At 42.3% G+C, this 19,247-nt stretch overlaps 1 protein-coding gene across 1 annotated transcript in view; it reads right to left on the bottom strand.

Annotated features, from left to right (window-relative positions):
- Positions 1–8,688: 8,688 nt before the first annotated feature.
- Positions 8,689–19,247, bottom strand: part of cdh4 (cadherin 4, type 1, R-cadherin (retinal)) — a 76,003-nt gene continuing 65,444 nt past the window's right edge. The window contains exons 10-14 of the mRNA XM_069678177.1: positions 15,125–15,361; positions 14,144–14,377; positions 13,812–13,951; positions 11,112–11,276; positions 8,689–10,552 (exon numbers count right to left, since the gene is read on the bottom strand). Coding sequence (XP_069534278.1) covers positions 10,346–10,552; positions 11,112–11,276; positions 13,812–13,951; positions 14,144–14,377; positions 15,125–15,361 — 983 coding nt within the window. The 3' untranslated portion in view covers positions 8,689–10,345. The remainder of the gene's footprint in view (positions 10,553–11,111; positions 11,277–13,811; positions 13,952–14,143; positions 14,378–15,124; positions 15,362–19,247) is intronic.

Genomic DNA, 19,247 nt, shown 5'->3' on the forward strand with positions numbered 1-19,247 from the left:
ACTTTATCATCCATTAAGATGCACAAATCCAGCAGCCTATAACCACTTTTATCCTGAAATAAAAGATAATGGTTTTCAGTCTTTCCTGAGGAACCGGAGCCTGAGATATAACATGCAACAACAGTTCATTAGTTTACACCCCCTCACAAGTCTATTTCCTGTGCGTGCGTGCCCTTGTTCCACTCAGGTTAATGCTGACTTTAGGGGTCTTTTGTTATAGGGTCAGCCGGGGCACTTTGCTTTGGCCCAGAGATACTATAATAAGACCAGTGTTTATGACCGCTGCTGAAATGGGTTTGTAAGCGAGGCTGAACCGGTGAGGTATTGATGCGGGGGTTAATAGCCCTGTTGGCCTCTTTAATGGAGCTGAATCAGGTCAAGCAGCAGGCAGTGTCAGCCCACAGGAGAGGAACATCTCCATTAACAAAGTAAGCTCCTATATGAGGCCATACAGGCACCAAAATGTGTTGAGGGTGCACACCTGTGGTGTACATGGAGGAATGGGTGCACTTAAAGGTTTCTCAAACTTTTTCACTTACTTTTTCTATCTATCACCGAATTAGTTAACACAATGAGGATTGAGCCTATGGCCCACTGATGAAAGCCTTTGTATTTGCAGTATATCGTTTTATTATGGACTGGGTGTCTGTGGTGGAAAAAATCACAAGCGGCGCCCAGTTAGTGACACATTTTCCATCACCCAGCAGTGGTTGGTTGGTCAGAGAGTGTAGGCAGAGTTAAGTGGCTGCACTTGCGGTTTCTGTAAGCATTGCGAGTAAACAGTAATCTACTATGGCTGAAAGGAACAAAGAAAAGATTGATGACTAGAGATACAACTTCAAAAATAGGTGAAAATCCAAAGAAAAAGAAACAAATTTGCTGCTCAGATGAAGGCAAACAGTCTAAAAAAAAAGCAAGGAAACTCAAGAGTTAGAACCGTGACAAAGGGAGCCAGCCTTAGACATCTAGTTAAATTGGGAAGTGTACTCCCTTTAAATCTTTGCCAGTGGGTGTCGCTCAAGAGCACAAAATGGAAATATTCAAGATTGTAGCTTTCAACCATAGACTGTATAAATAATGGACGTAGTCTCAGTGATGTCACCCATTGGTTTCTGAAGCAGCTTTTTGAAACCCGAATTACGCCGCGGCTGGGGGTCGCCATATTGGAAATGCCAGAGCCAGCTAATCCAGAGGCAGGCAAGGAGGCGGAGCGCGACCGAGCTAAAGCCTATGGCTGAGCTCTATGGGCGGGCCGCATGAATCAGCCAGCTACGGCAATGAAGCCAGGCTATATGCTCCTCAGCGTAGCTAGCGGTTATTTGCCATGGACTGTATAAATAATAAATGAGCTAGTTTGACTTTGCCAGGAGGAGATTCTGTCGGTGACTGACTGCAAGTGTTTAGTTATCAGACTAAAGAAGTAGCGGACTCGCTGCTCGCTCGCCCACTGAGAGAGCGGCGAGCCGACACGTAACGGGAAACTTAAAATAACCGATCTTCTCATCACTGCAGTCCGCTGTAATCTCTTATACTCCTGACTCCTGTTTACTGGCCGACGATTAAATAAATGTTTTTTTAAACACTGCACAGGCTAACAAGCAACTAAAGCGAGCACAGTATACCTGTTACTTAGTGCTAAAAATATTTCAATACAGTAACACTAACATTTAACTCACTGAAAAGCTGGAGCTCAGACTTCTTGCACAGCCATAAAATTCCATAAATCCCACAGAGACCGATTATTTGTCCAATTTTGAATGAAAAAATCCCCAAAAGTCTTACAACACAAACAGGTGAAGTTAAGCTCAGTGTCTGTGTCTGTGTTGACGTCTAGCAGACAGCCAGCAGGATCCACCTGTCAATCAAGTGATCCGGCCCCTATGATTTAAGGCTTAATATAATTAAAACAGGTGTGTTATAAAAAAAAGTCCCCCTCTGTACAGTTATCTTGAACAATAAAATTAGCTATTTATAACAAAACCGTTTTTTGTACCAGGCTGTAAACATGTTTATTTCAGCTGTAAAAATTGGCATTTTCCCACCTGCTGTAATGTTATTTCTTGTTTTCTGGAGCCAGCCTCAAGTGGCCAATCAAGGAACTGTAGTTTTTTGCACTTCCGCATTGGCTTCATTTTTCAACACCGGAGGTTGCCGCTTGCTTTAAACACACTCGGACAGAAGAAGTCAAAACAGATTTGCATTTAAATCCACTTATCTTATATTGGGGACTCTTCTAAGTAAGAGTCCCGGGTCCAGTGGTTGACTTTGGAAGACAGACAGTGAAAAACAAGAGTTTACAGGCATGCTAGCAGCTCCACCACGCTGTAGCCCACTGAGCACAGCAGTATTTTGCTCTAAATGCTAACTGTAGCATTGAAGATTTCTCAGAATCACAAAGCTTTGTGCTGATGTTCACGATGTTCACTGTCTTAGGTTAGCCTTTACCAAGCTTACATTTACAATGGGAGGTGGGAATGTCATTAGTTTTGAAAGTATTTGGCAACGAAAGTAAGAACAATGAGGGGTCTGCACAAGCTTTTGTAGGAATCCATCCAGGAGAATTTTCTCAGAGTTGGTGAAAACTAAGATCTGCGCTGGCGCCCTGAAAGAAAAAGTTGAGGGATCACCAATGTCATTAGGCACCATGAATATCTGCACCAAAATACCAAAATCGTATATTGGGTCAGACATGAAACTAGAAACTAAACATTACAACCCTTTGCTATTGAAAAAGTCAGAGGATCACCAAAAATGTGTGCACATGTGTGATCCTGACTATCCATTCAAAATGCTCTGAGAAATTTGAGTCTTGACCAAATGCGTTGATTGATAGACAGACCAACATTGGCATTCATGAAACAACACTGATAGCACGGCCTGAAAAGATTCAGCTAAAAACAAACTGTGCCAAGATATTCACCTCACCTTGAAGCACTTTTTTTAAGTTCTTGAAAGACAAAAATGAATAATGTATGAAAAGTGTCACCTCTTTAGTGGAGAATCACCATGAAACGTATGTAAATTTTGCTCTTGAAATAAAAAAAGGGGTTTATATACATAATTCACACATTTAAGAACAGAGTCATCAAGCGGAGACTAATCCGCTTACACTGGGCACATGGCCAGATAGGTTGTCTCTCCTCCCCGCCTTGTTACTGTAATATCATCATTACATTTACAAGACTAATTCTGTTACACTCTGTTGGTGGTCATTTATTTATTTATACTAATGACTGTGCTATACATCCATTATTCATGCTAAGTGTTGCTCTGTCTTCCTGGAGTAATGCTGACAGGGGGAATTGGAGGGGCAGATGGGAATGGAAGCTTGATCGTGCCCTTAAGGACACCAGAGACCAACTTGGCTGTGAAGGAATCATCTCCTGCCATTCAGAGGTGTAGCCAGTGTCCCGGGGAAGGCACTTAACCTGTGGCTAAGGTAAGGAATTACACGCAGTTGATTAGAGCAGCCGCTCTGCCCGAGGATGCAGCTTGAATTTCCGACTGCACTCCAGCATATAATCACAGAGGAGTTGGTCTCTGCAGAAATGCTCAGCAGCAGCATAGATTTCATCGTTGTGTGGAGGATCTCAACATGTGAGACAAGAGTAACACAATAATGCATCATTCAGGTGATTATATTATAAGTGTTCCTGGATATGACACAAATGATAAGGGGATCTCCAATGGTTTGCAATTCTGTAAAGGCGACTCATAAAACACATCCTCAAACTGAAGAAATGAATGAAGAAGGTTAATATATTCTCATTTTGACTCTTTACCAAGTGTCAGGCTACAATAATAATTCATCCTTTTCATTTTGTAATAAAATGTTACTGTTTTTTTTTTTACTAGACCCCTCCTCAGAGGGCAGCCACAAGCCAAGAGAGGCGATGTGCTTTTGCAGGCTGAGCAGTATTCCTTGTGACAGGTACACTGAATTTCATGTGTAAAACAGGTGGAGTGCCCTTTAAATATTCCACTGAAGTATTAGCAGCAAAATGTACTTAGGTATTACAAGTAAAAGCCTTCATAAACCCTCTCAGAGTGTTGTTAATTATTGATGCATTGACTGTAAGCCAGCCCAGTTATTTCCCAGAGATCCAGAAATCAACCAGCCCTCCTGTGCTGGAATAAAAAGCACCTGTGTTTCATTGACTGTGTGATCATTTCATTAAACAAAGTTTATAAAAGAAAATCAAATGTGAAAAAACACTTTAACAAGCCTTTGGAGTACTCAGCCACATTAGGATGCTGTACTTAGGCACAGCTTGCTTTAAGCGCTTAACAGCATCCTTAGATGCTCACAAAGACAATGTTAACATGTTGATGTTAAGTGAATATTATATTTACACAAGCGACAACTCCAGTGTGGAAAAATGAAGCCAATGTGGAAGTGCCAAAAAATCAGCAGTTCCTCAAGGTGTCCACTTGAGGCTGGCTCCAGAAGCTAAAACACCTCATAGGGCCCATGTTAAAATGCCCATGTTTACAGCATAAAGAAACATGTTCGCAGCCTGGTGCGAAAAACAGCTTCATTAAAAACAGTGTATTCCTCTATTCCTTAGAACTGTACCGGGGTGAATTTTCATATAAGGACAATTAAAACAGGTGAGATACCTATTTTAATTGTCCTTATATGATGGGGGGGTGGGGTCACTTGAGTGACAGGTGGATACTGCTGGCTGTACATCAACACAGTCACTGAACTTTACTCAGCTGTGTTTGTGTTATAACACCTTTTTGGGGTATTTTTTTAATGTAAATATCAGACAAATAACCTGTCTCGCTGTGTGATTTATGGAACTATCTGGCTGTCCAAGAAGTCTCTGCTCCAGCTTTTTCTGTGATATAAATGCTCAAATTATTGTATTGAGATATTTGCACTAAGCAGCAGGCATACTGTGCTGGCCATACCTGGCTTGTTGGCTCGTTCAGTGTTGGCTTAAGCACATAGGAGTCAGGAAGGATGGATGTTGTCCCCGGAAAGATTACGGCCAGTAGTGATGAGAAGACTGGTTCATTTTAGTTACCTGGTCTGTGTCATTCACCCACTGCTCGTTCACTGGGCGAGCAAGCGTGGAGTCTGCTACCTCTGCTACTCAGAAATAAACAACTGCAGTCAGTCACCATCACAGAGAGAATCTCCTTTCTCTGCGGGAAATGCAAACTTATACCAGCTAACCCCTCGCTCCTCTCCAGCACCACCCTCTCATCCAAATATGGTCACTTCTGGCTCCAGAAAACCAACATGACGGTGGCCATAACCCGAACTCGAGGCTTCATGTAAACAGTTGAAGACCAATGGGTGATGTCACAGTGGCCACGACTATACAGTCAAGTTTATTGTTCATGCTCTACTTTTCCATATAAGCATGCTAATCATTGCTAGGTAGCACTAAAGACAAAGTAAAGCTGAGGCTGATTGGTTTGCCAGAGAAGGTAGGCAGAGCTAAGTGGCTGCACTTCCGGTTTCTGTAAGTATTGCAAGTAAACGCTAATCTACTATGGCTGAAAAAACAAAGAAAAGATCGATGACTACAGATACAACTTCAAAAATAGGTGAAAATCCAAAGAAAAATAAACAACGCTCAGATTAAGTCAGTCTACAATTTAAAGCGAGGAAACACAAGAGTTACAAACATGACAAAGGGAGCCAGCCATAGACATCTGTTGAAATTGGGACGTGCTCACAAAGTTACCAAATATTGTCAGTGGGTGGTGCTCAAGAGCACGAAACTGAAATAGTCTAGATTGGATGTTTAAACAATTAAAATTCATCCTGACTAAAAATGTCATATCGCTCAAAAACAAAAGTGAAACCTTATGCTTGTGTAGGAAGAAGAGTCAGGAGTTCACCAATGCCATTAGAGTTCCTCCTCTGGGGACCATGAACACCTGCACATATCAGATATGGGTGTAAATAATCAAACAATGGCTAAAAAAAACAATGGTTGCTACTTCAGCATCAGAATCCTGATATTGTGCAGACTGATTCACTGTCACAGCATCAAGTCATATTGTGATACTAGGTGATTCAGGTCCGCAAAGTAATAGTGTTACAAATTAACTTTCATTTATTAACTGGCACACAGTGAAGTTGGGGAGGTGCTCTGGGCAGCGTGGGACCCGGGGGCTGTAGCATGTTTTCCTTGCTTGTTGTGGTATGGTGCCAGTGCCAAGCAGAAGTTCATCTTTTTTTAAGGTATAGCAATACATCCAATTATATTATCACACATGTACAAATGCACCAAGGGCGGCTGTGGCTCAGTGGTAGAGTTGGTCGTCATTCAATCGGAAGGTCGGAGGTTCGATCTCCAGCTCCCTCAGGCTACATGTTGAAGTGTCCTTGGACAAGACACTGAACCCCAAATTGCTCCCGGTGGCATATCCAACGTGTATGAATGTGATATCTGATTGACAGTTGGGCACTTTACGTAGCCTCTGCCATCAGTGTATAAATGAATGGGTACATGTGCTATGTAGTGTAAAAGCAGCTTTGAGTGGTCGCAAAGACTAGAAAAGCGCTATATAAATACAGTTCATTTACCATATTAGCTATAGCCGTTGAATAAATATAGAGGAGTAAATCAATTATTGATAAGATGCAAAAACAACAAAACGCATCGTAATTAGTAAGAGATGCTCTTTGCAAAGGGTTTGTTTGATACTGCACAGTGTTTCAGCCCCGACTGGTCTGAACACTCTGGGTAATAGCAGAGTGACCAGCCATCCATATCATAAATGGCTGGTTGTTAAACAGTAGATATTCTCTCCCCCCACTTGCCGCAGGAACATCAAATTTATTCTGCTGCTTTGATCTCATTTTAGACCGAGTCCTGAAATAGCAGCAGGCTCAGAGTGGTGTCAGCAGAAACGCAGCCAGCAGAGCCAGCCCGTCCTGGGCGGTACCTCTGCTACATGAACACTAAACAGTGAACAGTTGATCACAGCCAGCATCAGAACCAACATCCGCTGGAGATTTTCAGATTGGACCGTTCCCAGCGCCGACCCAAGAGGCTCACTAGCTATATGGAGAGGAAATGAAAAGAGTCGAGCTTGGACATGTTTGAAGAGGAGAACTTTATTTACAACACACAAGGCAGTGGCTGCGCGCCAGCAGCAAAGCTTTCAGTCTATATACGTCGTTTCTCAAGGGAGCAACTCCAGTTTGCTTTCTTCCTCCACTCTGCCTTTCTGCCACAGGGAAACCAAGCGAACTTCAGCTAATCTCATCAAAGAAACCTTCCCTGAAGTTAATCTCTTTAGCTGCCGACGAGCTATGACGAAGATGACCTTTTACCGACCTGGTGATTATTTCCAAGTAGGGAAGCCCACCTCTGATGCTTCTCCTATTAACACAGGTCTGCTCAGTCCAGGGCAGAATCCACTATTGTTGAACAGTAAAGGTTAACTTAGGTTTATTACTGGATGTTCTCATTACTGAGGTACTCAGAGGAAGATGAGGAATCAAAGCACCTCTTATTAACTGCTCCAGTTTGCTCCATCAGCTGTGCTCACCTCTACATTACCCACTCCTCCATGGTGGACAAGTCAGAATTAAGTATCCCTCTTTTTCTCTTCCTCATTTACCTCTTTTTCAAAGCATTTCTTAATGTTATCCATTGTCCCCGCAGTGCTTGAATCTCACTTCCTTCGCCCCCCCCCTCGTTGTTGACCCTCTCCTCCATCCTACTAATCACCTCTCCACACGGCCTACCTGCATCCTGCCTCCGCCTCATTTTTCTCCCTCTCTCTTCCTGCCTGCCTCTCTGCCTTCTCTCTGGGTGTCTCATTAAAGGCGCTCTATCTAATGAGATTACGCCGTGGGGATTAATGGTGTGGCTAATTGATAGACACACAGCCGGAGAGGATTAAATCCCTTTAAGTCCCCAGTGGGTTTTTTGGGCGCTTCAGCTGACTAATTGAAATCACGGGAATGGACACAAATATACTTCCTGACCCCATACACGCCTCTCCAACTCTTTCTTCTGCGGTGCAATAAAAGGACAAATAGTGGGTGTTTTATTAGAAAACTGTAGCAATATCAAAACAGTAGGGTCAGAGATTAACTGCTTAATTCCAAAGGGAGTCTGCTCTGCGTCATTTCTCTTTCCAACACATAAAGGTTCCACGGTGAAATATAAAAGAAATGCACCAATCTTTTGGTGTGCAGATATTTCATGAAAGAATAAAGGTGGAAGAGTAGGAAATGTAAAGCTACAATGGGGAGACATTTAATGGGATTAAAGCATATTTTAAATTACACTGTGATCACATAAGTGTTTGTAGCACAATTAGACAATCCTGGTGAAAAGTGATGCAGTCTCTGCTGCTTCCAGCTCATTCATCATCACTATTCCCAGGCTGATCCGTGTGGGTGGGAGGGGGCCGGAGGCATGCACTGCTGTCTGCCAAAGTATCTTCTTTGATTCTAGCACTCTAGGGCGCAAACATCAGAAATGCTGAAATCCAACACATAGTGGCTGTAAGTCTAAGCTAGTCTAGACAAAGCAGTGATAAATGACCTTAAATAACAGGAGCACAGAGGCCCACAGAGGCCTACAGAGGCCTGTTATGATTTAAAGCTTTGAGTGGCGTTATACGTGTCGGCCATGTCACCGGGAGACGATGCATGTAGGGAACATAAAAAAAAGATGTCACATTTTCAAAACATGTCTTGTTTATTTTCTGAAGCACACATCCAGTATCTAGATGAATGAATAAAAGAATTCCAGGACACTGAGTAATAGAACAACGATCAGCAGGCATTGCTAATGAGCCCTCCACTGCCCCGAGGCCAGAGGCCACCAGGAGGAACACGTCCGTCAGACACAATGCACGGTGAAAGGGGAGGCTGTGTTTTCACATATAAAAGGAGTATAACAAAGCATTTTCAGAAAAACAATCCCAAAGAAATAAAAAAAGAGCAAAATATGTAAGCAAGCATCTTAAAATGGAATTATGTTCAACAGAAGAGAAAGAAACAAACATCCACATATTAAAAATGAACGGGCCAAAAATCCCCTGAGCCCAAAGACGAGCTGGAGAGAGAGCAGCAACTTTAATGTCGTCAATACTTCAAAAATAGGTATCTTACAGTATTTTATTTTCTCAGTGTCTTTATACAGAGTATATTCATATGGTTTCTGCTGACTATTTTCACATTCTCACCACAGAGTAACAAGTGCTTTAAGTAAATCATTTTGGGAAAAAAAAATCATGCACCTTTTAATAGTTTTGTTGGCCTATAAAAAACAGGAATGTTCAAGGCGTCAAAAAATCCTTCTCAGGTGCCTTTTGTTCCGATCGTTTCAGGTTCCACTTTCTTACACTGTCTGACTACTCAGATCATGCCTACATAAGCTTTACACTGTGGAGAAAGCAACACAAAACCATACAGGGCAGGCAAGCGTCTCAACATAAAGGCTCCTTAAGTCATGAGTCCAGAGAGGAAAGGCAGGCATTCTCCACTAAATTAGAAAACCCCCACATGTATAAAAATGTTCTCACACGATGTCAGCGTGTCGACAGGTGATGCTTGTGAAAGTCAGACTGAGCAGGTCCTTGGAGAAGAGGGTTGTCTTCCCCTCAACAACTCTTACTGGCCCTTTTAGGCCATAATTCGTTGGGTTATGATATCCAATAGTCTGCCCTGGTTGTGTCCTTCCCTCCTGGGACGGGCTGCTGGGGTTGTTGATCTGCACTGCTCTGAAGAGCAGAGGAGAGAGACAGGCAGGGCTGGTTTGAGGAGCGCAGGGGGGCGACGAGAGAATGCGCCTCCGCTGTACTGCACGAATGGCAACCGATCCTGAGATAGCAGGAGTCTGATACAAAAACACACCACAAAAGGCACTTTATAAAAAAGACAGTGCTTCTGTTCTAAGGAAATTCAAGTTGACAGAGTGAAAGAGAGAGTCAGAGTCCCAAAAACATTCTCTTCAGTGTGAGACTAAAGCAAGAGATGGTTCTGTTTTAACAATCAATCAAAGCACAAATTCACTATCGCGTCTCTCACAACCGCCTTGATTCATCCCCAGAGAGCTCTGGGTCCAGCACGGTGAGAGAACAACAAAAAGAAGAAAAAAAAAAACGTCACACTACAAACTCGCCACTAAAAAGTATAAAGCCAGAATACAGTTGCATTGCAGCAGGATTCATGTTTGTGGGCTCGGTCGCTGTGAGCAAATTAACGCAGCCCGTGTAAGGGTCTTTTGCTCATATGTCTGCCACAGAGCCTGCGTCATGTTCTCGGCCCCTGCCCATGGTTTATAGGAGCATCAATCCCAGCGACCCCGCCTCTCCCGACACCTGCCGCAGCCCCGCTTAGCCCCCCTCTCCGCTCTCAGTCATCGTCCCCTCCTCCGTACAGGTCGGCCAGCTTCTTGAAGCGAGGGCCCCAGTCGTTGAGGTAGTCGTAGTCCTGGTCCCCTGAGCTGATGGAGTTGAGCGAGCTGACGGAGCCGGCGGTTGAACCACTGCCCTCGTAGTCGAAAACCAGCAGGGAGTCGTAGGGAGGAGCTGTGGGGTCGTTGTCGGCTGCCCTCAGACCCTGGAGACACAAAGATGGATGTAAAAAAAAACACAGTTCACAGCACTTCCTGTTCTGTGTTGTTAGGCCTATATATATGTAGGATGGTTTTTTAGCAGAACTGGATTTAAGCCAATTGTTGTTCACCAACAATGTAATAGAGGTGATGATGCTCACACAGTAACGGGGTTCAGATGGCCAGCTTGTAAAAGTTGCAATAAAACGTGTCTCATCTTGCTCACCAGCCCATGACGCTTTTATTGCTCCATCATGGTTTGAATGCTGTTTCAGAGTCAGATACTGGGCTGTGTACAGGGCATTATATTTCTATGTGCGTGTCTGCTGAAAGGAATGCAGTTCTGGAGGAAATAAAAAGCCAATACCTGCATTTTGTTTCAAAATATTTCCTTCAAAACGTGAATCTTTCATCCTTTAAAACTGAGGTTGCGTAAGCCTCTGTACAAGTAACATCCATCAGGAAGCATTAACAGTTTGTGAGCACTGCTCGACTGTCCAGATTATTAATAGAGACAGTTACAAAAACAACACCAAAACATCTTTCTTCCATTCTTGAACTTACATCATTAATGAAGTCTCCTATGTCTCCAGGGTGGGGCAGACTGGGTCTGACAGGGTACTGAGACTCAGCGATCACAGGTCTCTCGTCCACCCTGCGCACCCCCGCCGGCTTATTGATGATGTGGTCTAAGGACTCGGGCTGCTGCAGCTGGCTCAGGTCATAGTCCTGATGGAGGCAAAAGAACAAAAATCTACAGTCAACCTTTAGTTTGTTTTTTTCTTTTAGAAATCTACTTGTCTTTTTCCACAACTTATTGACTTTAACTCTTGTGAAAGTTGTTGCGGACACTTTGGCCTGGTCCCATTGTCCGCCCTCACAGACTCACAGCCTTTGATGTCATTTTCTGCTCAGTCTGTGAGGGCTCAGAATTGACCTGCAGAGAAGTCTGTGCAACAAGATTTGTGCTTTCTAACGGACTTTTGAGCCCTTTTTGTAAATCTGCAGTGCTGCAGTCTTTGCTTGAGGGAATTACCCACAATTCATAGTGTTGTAAAATTAAAAACAAGGATGTTAGGGGAAGTCTGAGATGATAAAAAGACCTGGAAACACTTGCAAGAATAAACAATTAGCAGCTATGGTTTAATCAGAAAATATTGACGATATAAGTCAGTTATTAAAAACATTATAATTTAAACATAAACAGTCAAACATGAGCCTGATTGCGCAGGTGCCATCCGTGATTACTCACCCCTCTCTGTCTATCTCTCTCTTTTAGAAACTCACAAACACTCTCACTCTGCTGCTATTTATGTGTTAATTATTCTTACTGCATTATGTGCTTGCTGTTCAATTTATATTCATTGCTGATTTCTGTGAGTCTAAACTAAACGCTACTTAGCAAATGAACGGTCTCTGGTCAATACAAATAAGCTTACAACTCTTGTTTAAAACTCCATCAAGTGTTTAACTATGTGCTGTAAATAGAGCAGGTTGTTGAGGTGTCTAAACTTTTCCCCTGCAGCTGAAAAATAATTGTGCTGCTTAACAGTGAAAATGTGCCGAAGTACACTGCAGCCATCTGATGCTGCATGTGTTTATTCTCTCCGGTGAGTGTGGGTGTTGAAAAATAGCAAGTGTCAAAAATGGCATAATTAATAACACAGTTCTGAATTAATGAAAGCTGTTAGAGGTTGACTCTGTGGAAGTTTTTATTTATTCTTTTTTTATGCCAGTATTATTAGACGAGCAAAGGTGGTGTGCAGAAGGTGTTTAACTGTCACCATGTGGAAAGAGTTGACTGTACGTGGAGTTCAAGCCAAGCAGCATTTTTAGCTTTTAGATCTTGTTTTGAAGGCAGACTGAAGCCTGAAAACAGTTTTTACAAGTTCCAATTACTTTTCCAAAAGTACATTTTGTTCTTACAGAGAACAAAGCCTTCTCATGTCTGTGTCTCTCACTGTCACTGGAAATCATTTTAGTAAAACGCTGCTGTTATTAATGAGTTTTGCAAAATGAAAAAGATGGCATCACTAGTTTTTTTAATTAGCAGGGTTAATTTATTTAATATATTTAAGATGTATGTTTGTCGAGTAGAGGTTGCTCTGTCTCATAGTAGAGCAGGTCGTCTTCTAACCAGTAGATTGGTGGTTTGATTCCTGACTCTTGCAGTCCACATGCAGAAGGGTCCTTGGGCAGGAGACTGAAGCCCTAATCACATTCGTCTGAGTATGAATATGGTTAGCTTAGCACTGATGGGCAGCATAGGCACTCAGGCCATCAGTGTGAATGTGTGTGTGTGTGTGTGTGTGTGTGTGTGTGTGTGTGCAAAAAAGCACCATATATGCGCAGTCTATTTACCAAACATGATATCAGCACTGGTCAGACAGTGGTGATGCTGTTTGTTGATAAAGTCTAAAACCAGGTTATGTTTCCTCTGGAGGTCCTTCAGGGTCACTGGGCAGCCTTAAGATATCCTCAATCACATTTTGTTGCGAGTGCCTTGTTTTACTGGCTTATGATTATTGCCAATGATAAGAACAGGATTAACATGTAGGTAAAGTTAGTTCTGTAATTTAACTCCTGACTCATTATAAAGATTTTACAAAGATACAACACAGAACAATTTGGAAGATATTTTGGGCTTTTTTTTCTCTGAGATATGAGTTTTATTTTTGACACAGTTTTAAATCTTGTTATTGAACTATTTATTCTGAAAGCTCTACATCATATTTGTTGCATGTTTTATTAGTCCCGTTTTCATTGCTTATAATTAAGAATTAATTGCCAAGCTGCAATCAACAGACAGCTAATTTGCAACCATTTAGGGGGGGGGGGAAACTATATTCCTTTGGACTGATTGTCTAATAAATAAGACATTTGAATAAATCATCTTGGTGTGGGGAAAATCGCAATGAGGGCTTTTCACTATGCCCACAATTATATTCCATAGACACAAGTATAAACAGATTAAATGAGAAAATAATCAGCTGATTATTAAATTATTACAATTATCATCAGCTGCAGCCATGATTAATGGACTCATTTTATTTAATACACTAGCTTTTAGTTTGCAGGAACTACTTTCTCTTACTGGACTATCTATCAATGAATTCCTGCCCTTTTTTGTAAGAGACAGTAAAGGCATCTTTCCACAATAGCTGAGTGATTATGAGCACTTATAAGAACATTTCTCTAAATGCAGCATCTTTGTGACTTTTGGTTACTTTGTAAAAATGTAGATTTATGCTCCTGAAACATCACCTGGTCCTCCTCTCCTCCTCCCTCCTCATCATACTTGAGGATGTTGTCCCTGACGTCGTCCTCGGGGTCGATCAGCAGCGGCTTGGCCTGCCGCTCCTTCTCCCTGCGCTTCATCCACACCACGAACAGCAGCACCATGCCTGAGAGAACACAAACAGGGAAAGTAATCAAGAACAGATACAGAGACGGTTTATGAGCAGCTGTCATACAGAGATGGTGTCTTAAAGTCTATCGAGCATTCTTATTGCAATGTTAAACTTTTTTATGACGCACAATACAGCCTCTTATAAAGATCCCAAGTGTGTAGGTTTGTTCCTCTGTGCTGTACTCACTGAGCAGTATGATGATGCAGATGAGTATGGCGATGATGGCTCCGGTGCCCAGGCCAGCGGCTGCCACGGCCCCTGTGGCGCTGCAGTCCCCGCTATCGTCACAGGGACAAACTTTGACTCTGATTAGAGAGCGGTTGGACAAAGGAGGGTTCCCTGAATCGGACACGATGATGGGGATCTCGTACACACTCGCCTCGAGGTAAGGAATCCTTAACCTGAGCTGAGCGTAGTCACCTGAGGAGTGGGAGTTGTGTTGATGATGGAGAGGAAACAAGGGGGGGACATTAAGAGATGGAGGGGGGAGTAGAAAGAAAAAAGACAAGAAGAAGAACAAGGAGAATATAAGATTAGTGTTCTCGAGTTTATTACATTTTGTTTACAGCTAGATATTGTGTCATCATGCGTGCAGGTACCACAGGTAAAAGCGACGAACCGCACAGCCATCACTCTGACATGTCTGCATGCGAGGAGGCATTAGAGATATATAAAACAACAGAATGTATATTCCTCTTCAATCACTCAGTCAAGCTGAGACGAGAGCCTCGCTGGGAGAAGAATCCAGGTATGTGATCAGATTTGTCCTCAAGACAACTGCTGCGATACATCCATCTGGGTGGATTAGGTGACAGATCGGGCGCTCGGGGGACACAGAGATGAATGGATCTCATTTGTCACGAAGGATAGATCGTACGTCAACGTTGGATGGCACCCGCGTCTCTCACTGTGAGCTTTGTGAGACGTTTTGTTAAACTTGGACTTCTCTCACAGCTCACAGCAATCCCTGGTCCCCTGATTGATGTCACCAGTTACTCTGCAGAGGGGCTTTTGCATCCCATCTGTTAACTTTATGGTTTAATTCAGCTGGGGACGCATACTGTTCATATATCATACACACATACCTTCTAAATGTTATATCACAAAGGTAGGTGGAATATGTGCAAAGAGAACATGCAGAAAACACACTGTAAAGTCTTTAATTACCGCTGAGTCTGGATATAGTCCAGTTGCGGCGGACGCTGGCAGGAAAAGAAGGCAGCTCGAAGACGAAGGGCCCAACGTTGGGGTCGGCGTCGGCGTCAGAGGCTGTGATGTTAACCCTGGAGTTTGGGCGTGCACGCTCACACACCTGAGCCTCCCGGGGGACCAGCACTGGCGCGTTGTCGTTCACATCGATCAGGTAGATCTGGAGAGTTCCAGTCCCGCTGGCTTGAGGCGAGCCTGAGGGGAGCAGAGAGAAAAAAGGGGGGGGGAAGAGATCAAAGGAGGAGATGGTGAGATAATAGCGTAGCGATCAAGAGAAAACGTAACGCAGAGGAGTAAAGATGAAATTATTGGAGCAAAAAGCAGGAAAGCGGAGAGAGTGTGATGAGAAAGAAACAGAAGAAGGCAAAATAATCCTTCAAACTTCAATTACAGTTTTCCAGCTGATTCATGAGTGGAGGTGAGAGAATGAGGCGTACAGAAACAATTGGAAGGAGCAGGTTTTGTTTACTGAGGGGCTGAAAATAGAGGGACAATACTGTTTACATCTGCGCTGGAGCAACCAAACAAAACAGCCAGAACAAATAAAAGGACACATACATTTTTCAGTCCTGTGTTTAGAAGCTGGCTGCGCTCTGAACAGGCTGAGGCGAAGAGACAACACACACACATAAAGATTGCTGCTATCTGCAAACTGCAAAGGCCCCTGGGATATGATTCAAACGGTAACCCTACACTACATCCAGCAACACAAGCTCGTCATAACTTATTCAGGCTTTCTCATGACTGTCAGACCACAACAGAGGCATCAGGCTGCGAGGCACTTTTTTGATGTTTTATGCATTAACAGCAAATCCTCTAATGTGCTCTGATTACAGCACACACACACACACACACACATACACACGCTAACACACATGCACACGCACACACACTGACCGCATTGCACCTTAACTGACTGACAAATGTTGTTGTGCTGCCACACTGCTTCTGTTGCTCGTGCTGCTGTACGACACGGTGCTGGGAATAAGCGCCTCATTGTTTTTAAGTGCAACGTTTGCTTTACAACCAGAGAAGCGAACTTGAAGTTGTTTTGCTGGTCTGACTCAAGTCAACAGTGCAACAGGAAAGCAGTGTAAACATTTGTAATGAGCTTCAACTCCAGTGTGGGTTTACATGTTTAACTCTTGGACTGAAAATGATAAAAAAAACACTTTAGAAATTGATTTAACACCTGTGTTTTTGAGTCTAATACTCTTTCATTTTAGTATTATTTTTTGGGCCATTTTCACCTATATTTATACAATTGCTGAAGAGAGACAGGAAATAGAGGGATAGAAGAGTGTTGGATGACAAGCAGCAGAAGGCCTCTGTACGAGGAACGCCTCAGTGTAAAACTCCTCAATAAATATTGCACAAGACTTTTTCTTCTTACGTTTTACTCTAATTGTTCATCATTAAGGCATTCATATTTAAATGTTCTAGAAAATACTTTAATATGTGTTCTCATGGGCTTTTAGCCACTCAAGCATGATCAGAAGTGTTGGCACAGTGTGCATTATGCAGAACAAATCAGCAAGAGAAAAACCCATAATGATGAACCTCTCATTTATAAGTGTTTGTTGTCACTGGACTGTTACTGGACTCAAATTACTGAAAATGTTCAATAATGATGCTTATTAAAAAACATTTTTCAGCCCTCATGGAACAATCTTTGAAAAGACTCAAATTAAATCAGTGGATGTGATCAGATAATTATTACTAGCACTGGGCTGATTCGAGGTACTGATGCTTTACTTGGGTTTTTCCATTCAAAGCTACATCATACGATTACTGACCTGTGACCTGATAGTGACAACTTATTGATTTCACACACAAAACACATTCGCTTCTTATATATGATGACTAGTTTGATTAAAGAATAAACCTCACCTTAATCAGCATCGTGATTTATACGTGTTTCCAATGGCGATATACAGTATGTCACATCAATACATCAACGTATGCAGAATAATATATGGATAATAACAATAAACTGTCTTTCATTGTATCCTACAGTAATAAGCCATTTACACATGTAAATATGGGACTACAGGAACTATTTAGTGTAGCATAAGACTCAAATTAGCTCAGATTCATTAACCCATTAATGTGGTAGTTACGATTCATTTCTGCCCATAATATTTTACACAGTTTATATACACCTCTCTTAAAAGGGTAAAAATCACGACTTTCACTTTTAATAGTCACTACTGTTTGCTGCTGATACTTCTGTTCTTTTAAAACATTTGACTGCAGGACAGTGATCACATCCATTCTTCAGTGATGACACCTCTTATTAAAACATTACAACCTGAAGCTACACATGAAATAAGCATGTGCACCGCTGTGTAGAACACACCGCAGTGATATATTGTGGCCTTGATATGCAGTTGACAACCCCCTGCACACTGATGCGGTGCAGTGTAGATGGAGTTTAACCCTGTAGCTCATCATTGTTATATTTCAGCTTCTCCCTCTGTGAGACAGTAACTTGATGCATCAACTATGTAAAGGTCTGTTGCCTGAGGCCCCAAGGCCCATCGACCGTCTTGTCTGTTATGATTGGCTGGGTGATTTGTTGCTTCTTACGCCTGGCTTGAGTGGAATAAGTAAAGAGAATTTCAATCAAAGTGGAATATATCCCCTTGTTGACACTGGGCTCTGGAATCAATAGGTAGTCAACACTTTGAGCTTAAGTTGGTGTGCTTCAGGGCAACCAATCTCTCATTTCTCACAGGAGTAAAAACACCTGCATCTCTCCTACTTACACAGAGAGAGTGAACCTCTACTTGTACTGCTTTAGCTCTTTAGCTTTGTATATGTATGTGTATTGTTGCATCACCTCAGGCTGATACACAAGACCTTCATTGACAGGTTTTATTATTTTATTATTCTTTTCCTTCTAGCAGAGACCAGGAAATGAAGGTCAGTGCTTGTATTACACTGTAGAGTATACAAATGGACCATTCTACCCATTCACAGTTCACTCACAGTATGTGAAAGGATTCGACTGTTAACCACAGACATGTTTCATTCATGAAATTCAGTCTGTTTGCTCTGCTCTTTTGATAATGTTTGTGGTAAAACGTGAAGTCTTCCTCAGCTGTGTCATAATGACTGTAGTGGAGCTCACCTATGTCACCTTTTAGACAGACAGTATATACATTGACATTTACCACCACACCGCACAGTCTTAGTGTGCTGCCTTAATTCTGAGGTGAGTATGCTGAGGTGAATGAAACAGCTTATTAGGCTGCAATCCTGTGTAAACAAGCTACTATTAAGTCATCTGCAGTAACCCTGCACTATTAGTTCAAGATAAACAAGTGACAGCATGACCTCTTCTTTAATGGTACAGATCACATATATAATGTTATACATTATGTTTCACAGTGTGATCGTAGTTGCAGATCCTCAGTCTCTGAGTATTTCTAACAACGCCAGGAAATGTGTTACTTGATTATGTTTTGGCTCATTGTAACAACTGCTATGTTCGTCACCTTGCTGTCATACAGCACCTTTATTCTGATGCTGATGAAAAATAGTACCAGACAGCTTCTGTTATAGTCAGAGGATGATTGACATATTGATGATACATTTATTACTCAGTGACAAAAGCAAACAAAGAGTCATTAGTCTACATCCGTGTCCCAATCCAGGGGCTGCAGCCTTCGTAGGAGGCGGTCTACAGACGATGCGCCATTCATAGCCTGCGTAGACTGTTAAAACCGTACTGCAGATGTTCACAGATATGGAAACTTCAATGACTGTAGTGATTGTTTTAGTTATGTCTCCTCTCGCCGCTCCTCCTCTACTCTGCTAATCTGGAACAGATCGGCTGCAGGAGCCGTATTTGTCAACAGAGCTGTCAATCATCCTTTTTACAGCATCAAATAACTAATTAAAAATAAACTTGTCAGAAAAATTTACACTTGGACGTAAATCAGCATGATAACAACTAACTATAATGACAGAAACCATGTTGGAGAATTATAAATTTGACGTGTATTTTGATTTTATAGTTTGACTCATGTCCCATCCGTTAACATGAAGGAGGCGGGCCTTACGACCTATACTGTAG

The sequence above is a fragment of the Semicossyphus pulcher genome, unplaced genomic scaffold, assembly GCF_022749685.1.
Source record: "Semicossyphus pulcher isolate SPU_LCO1_2020_fin unplaced genomic scaffold, fSemPul1.0.p SCAF_3, whole genome shotgun sequence".
Lineage (NCBI taxonomy): Eukaryota > Metazoa > Chordata > Actinopteri > Labriformes > Labridae > Semicossyphus > Semicossyphus pulcher.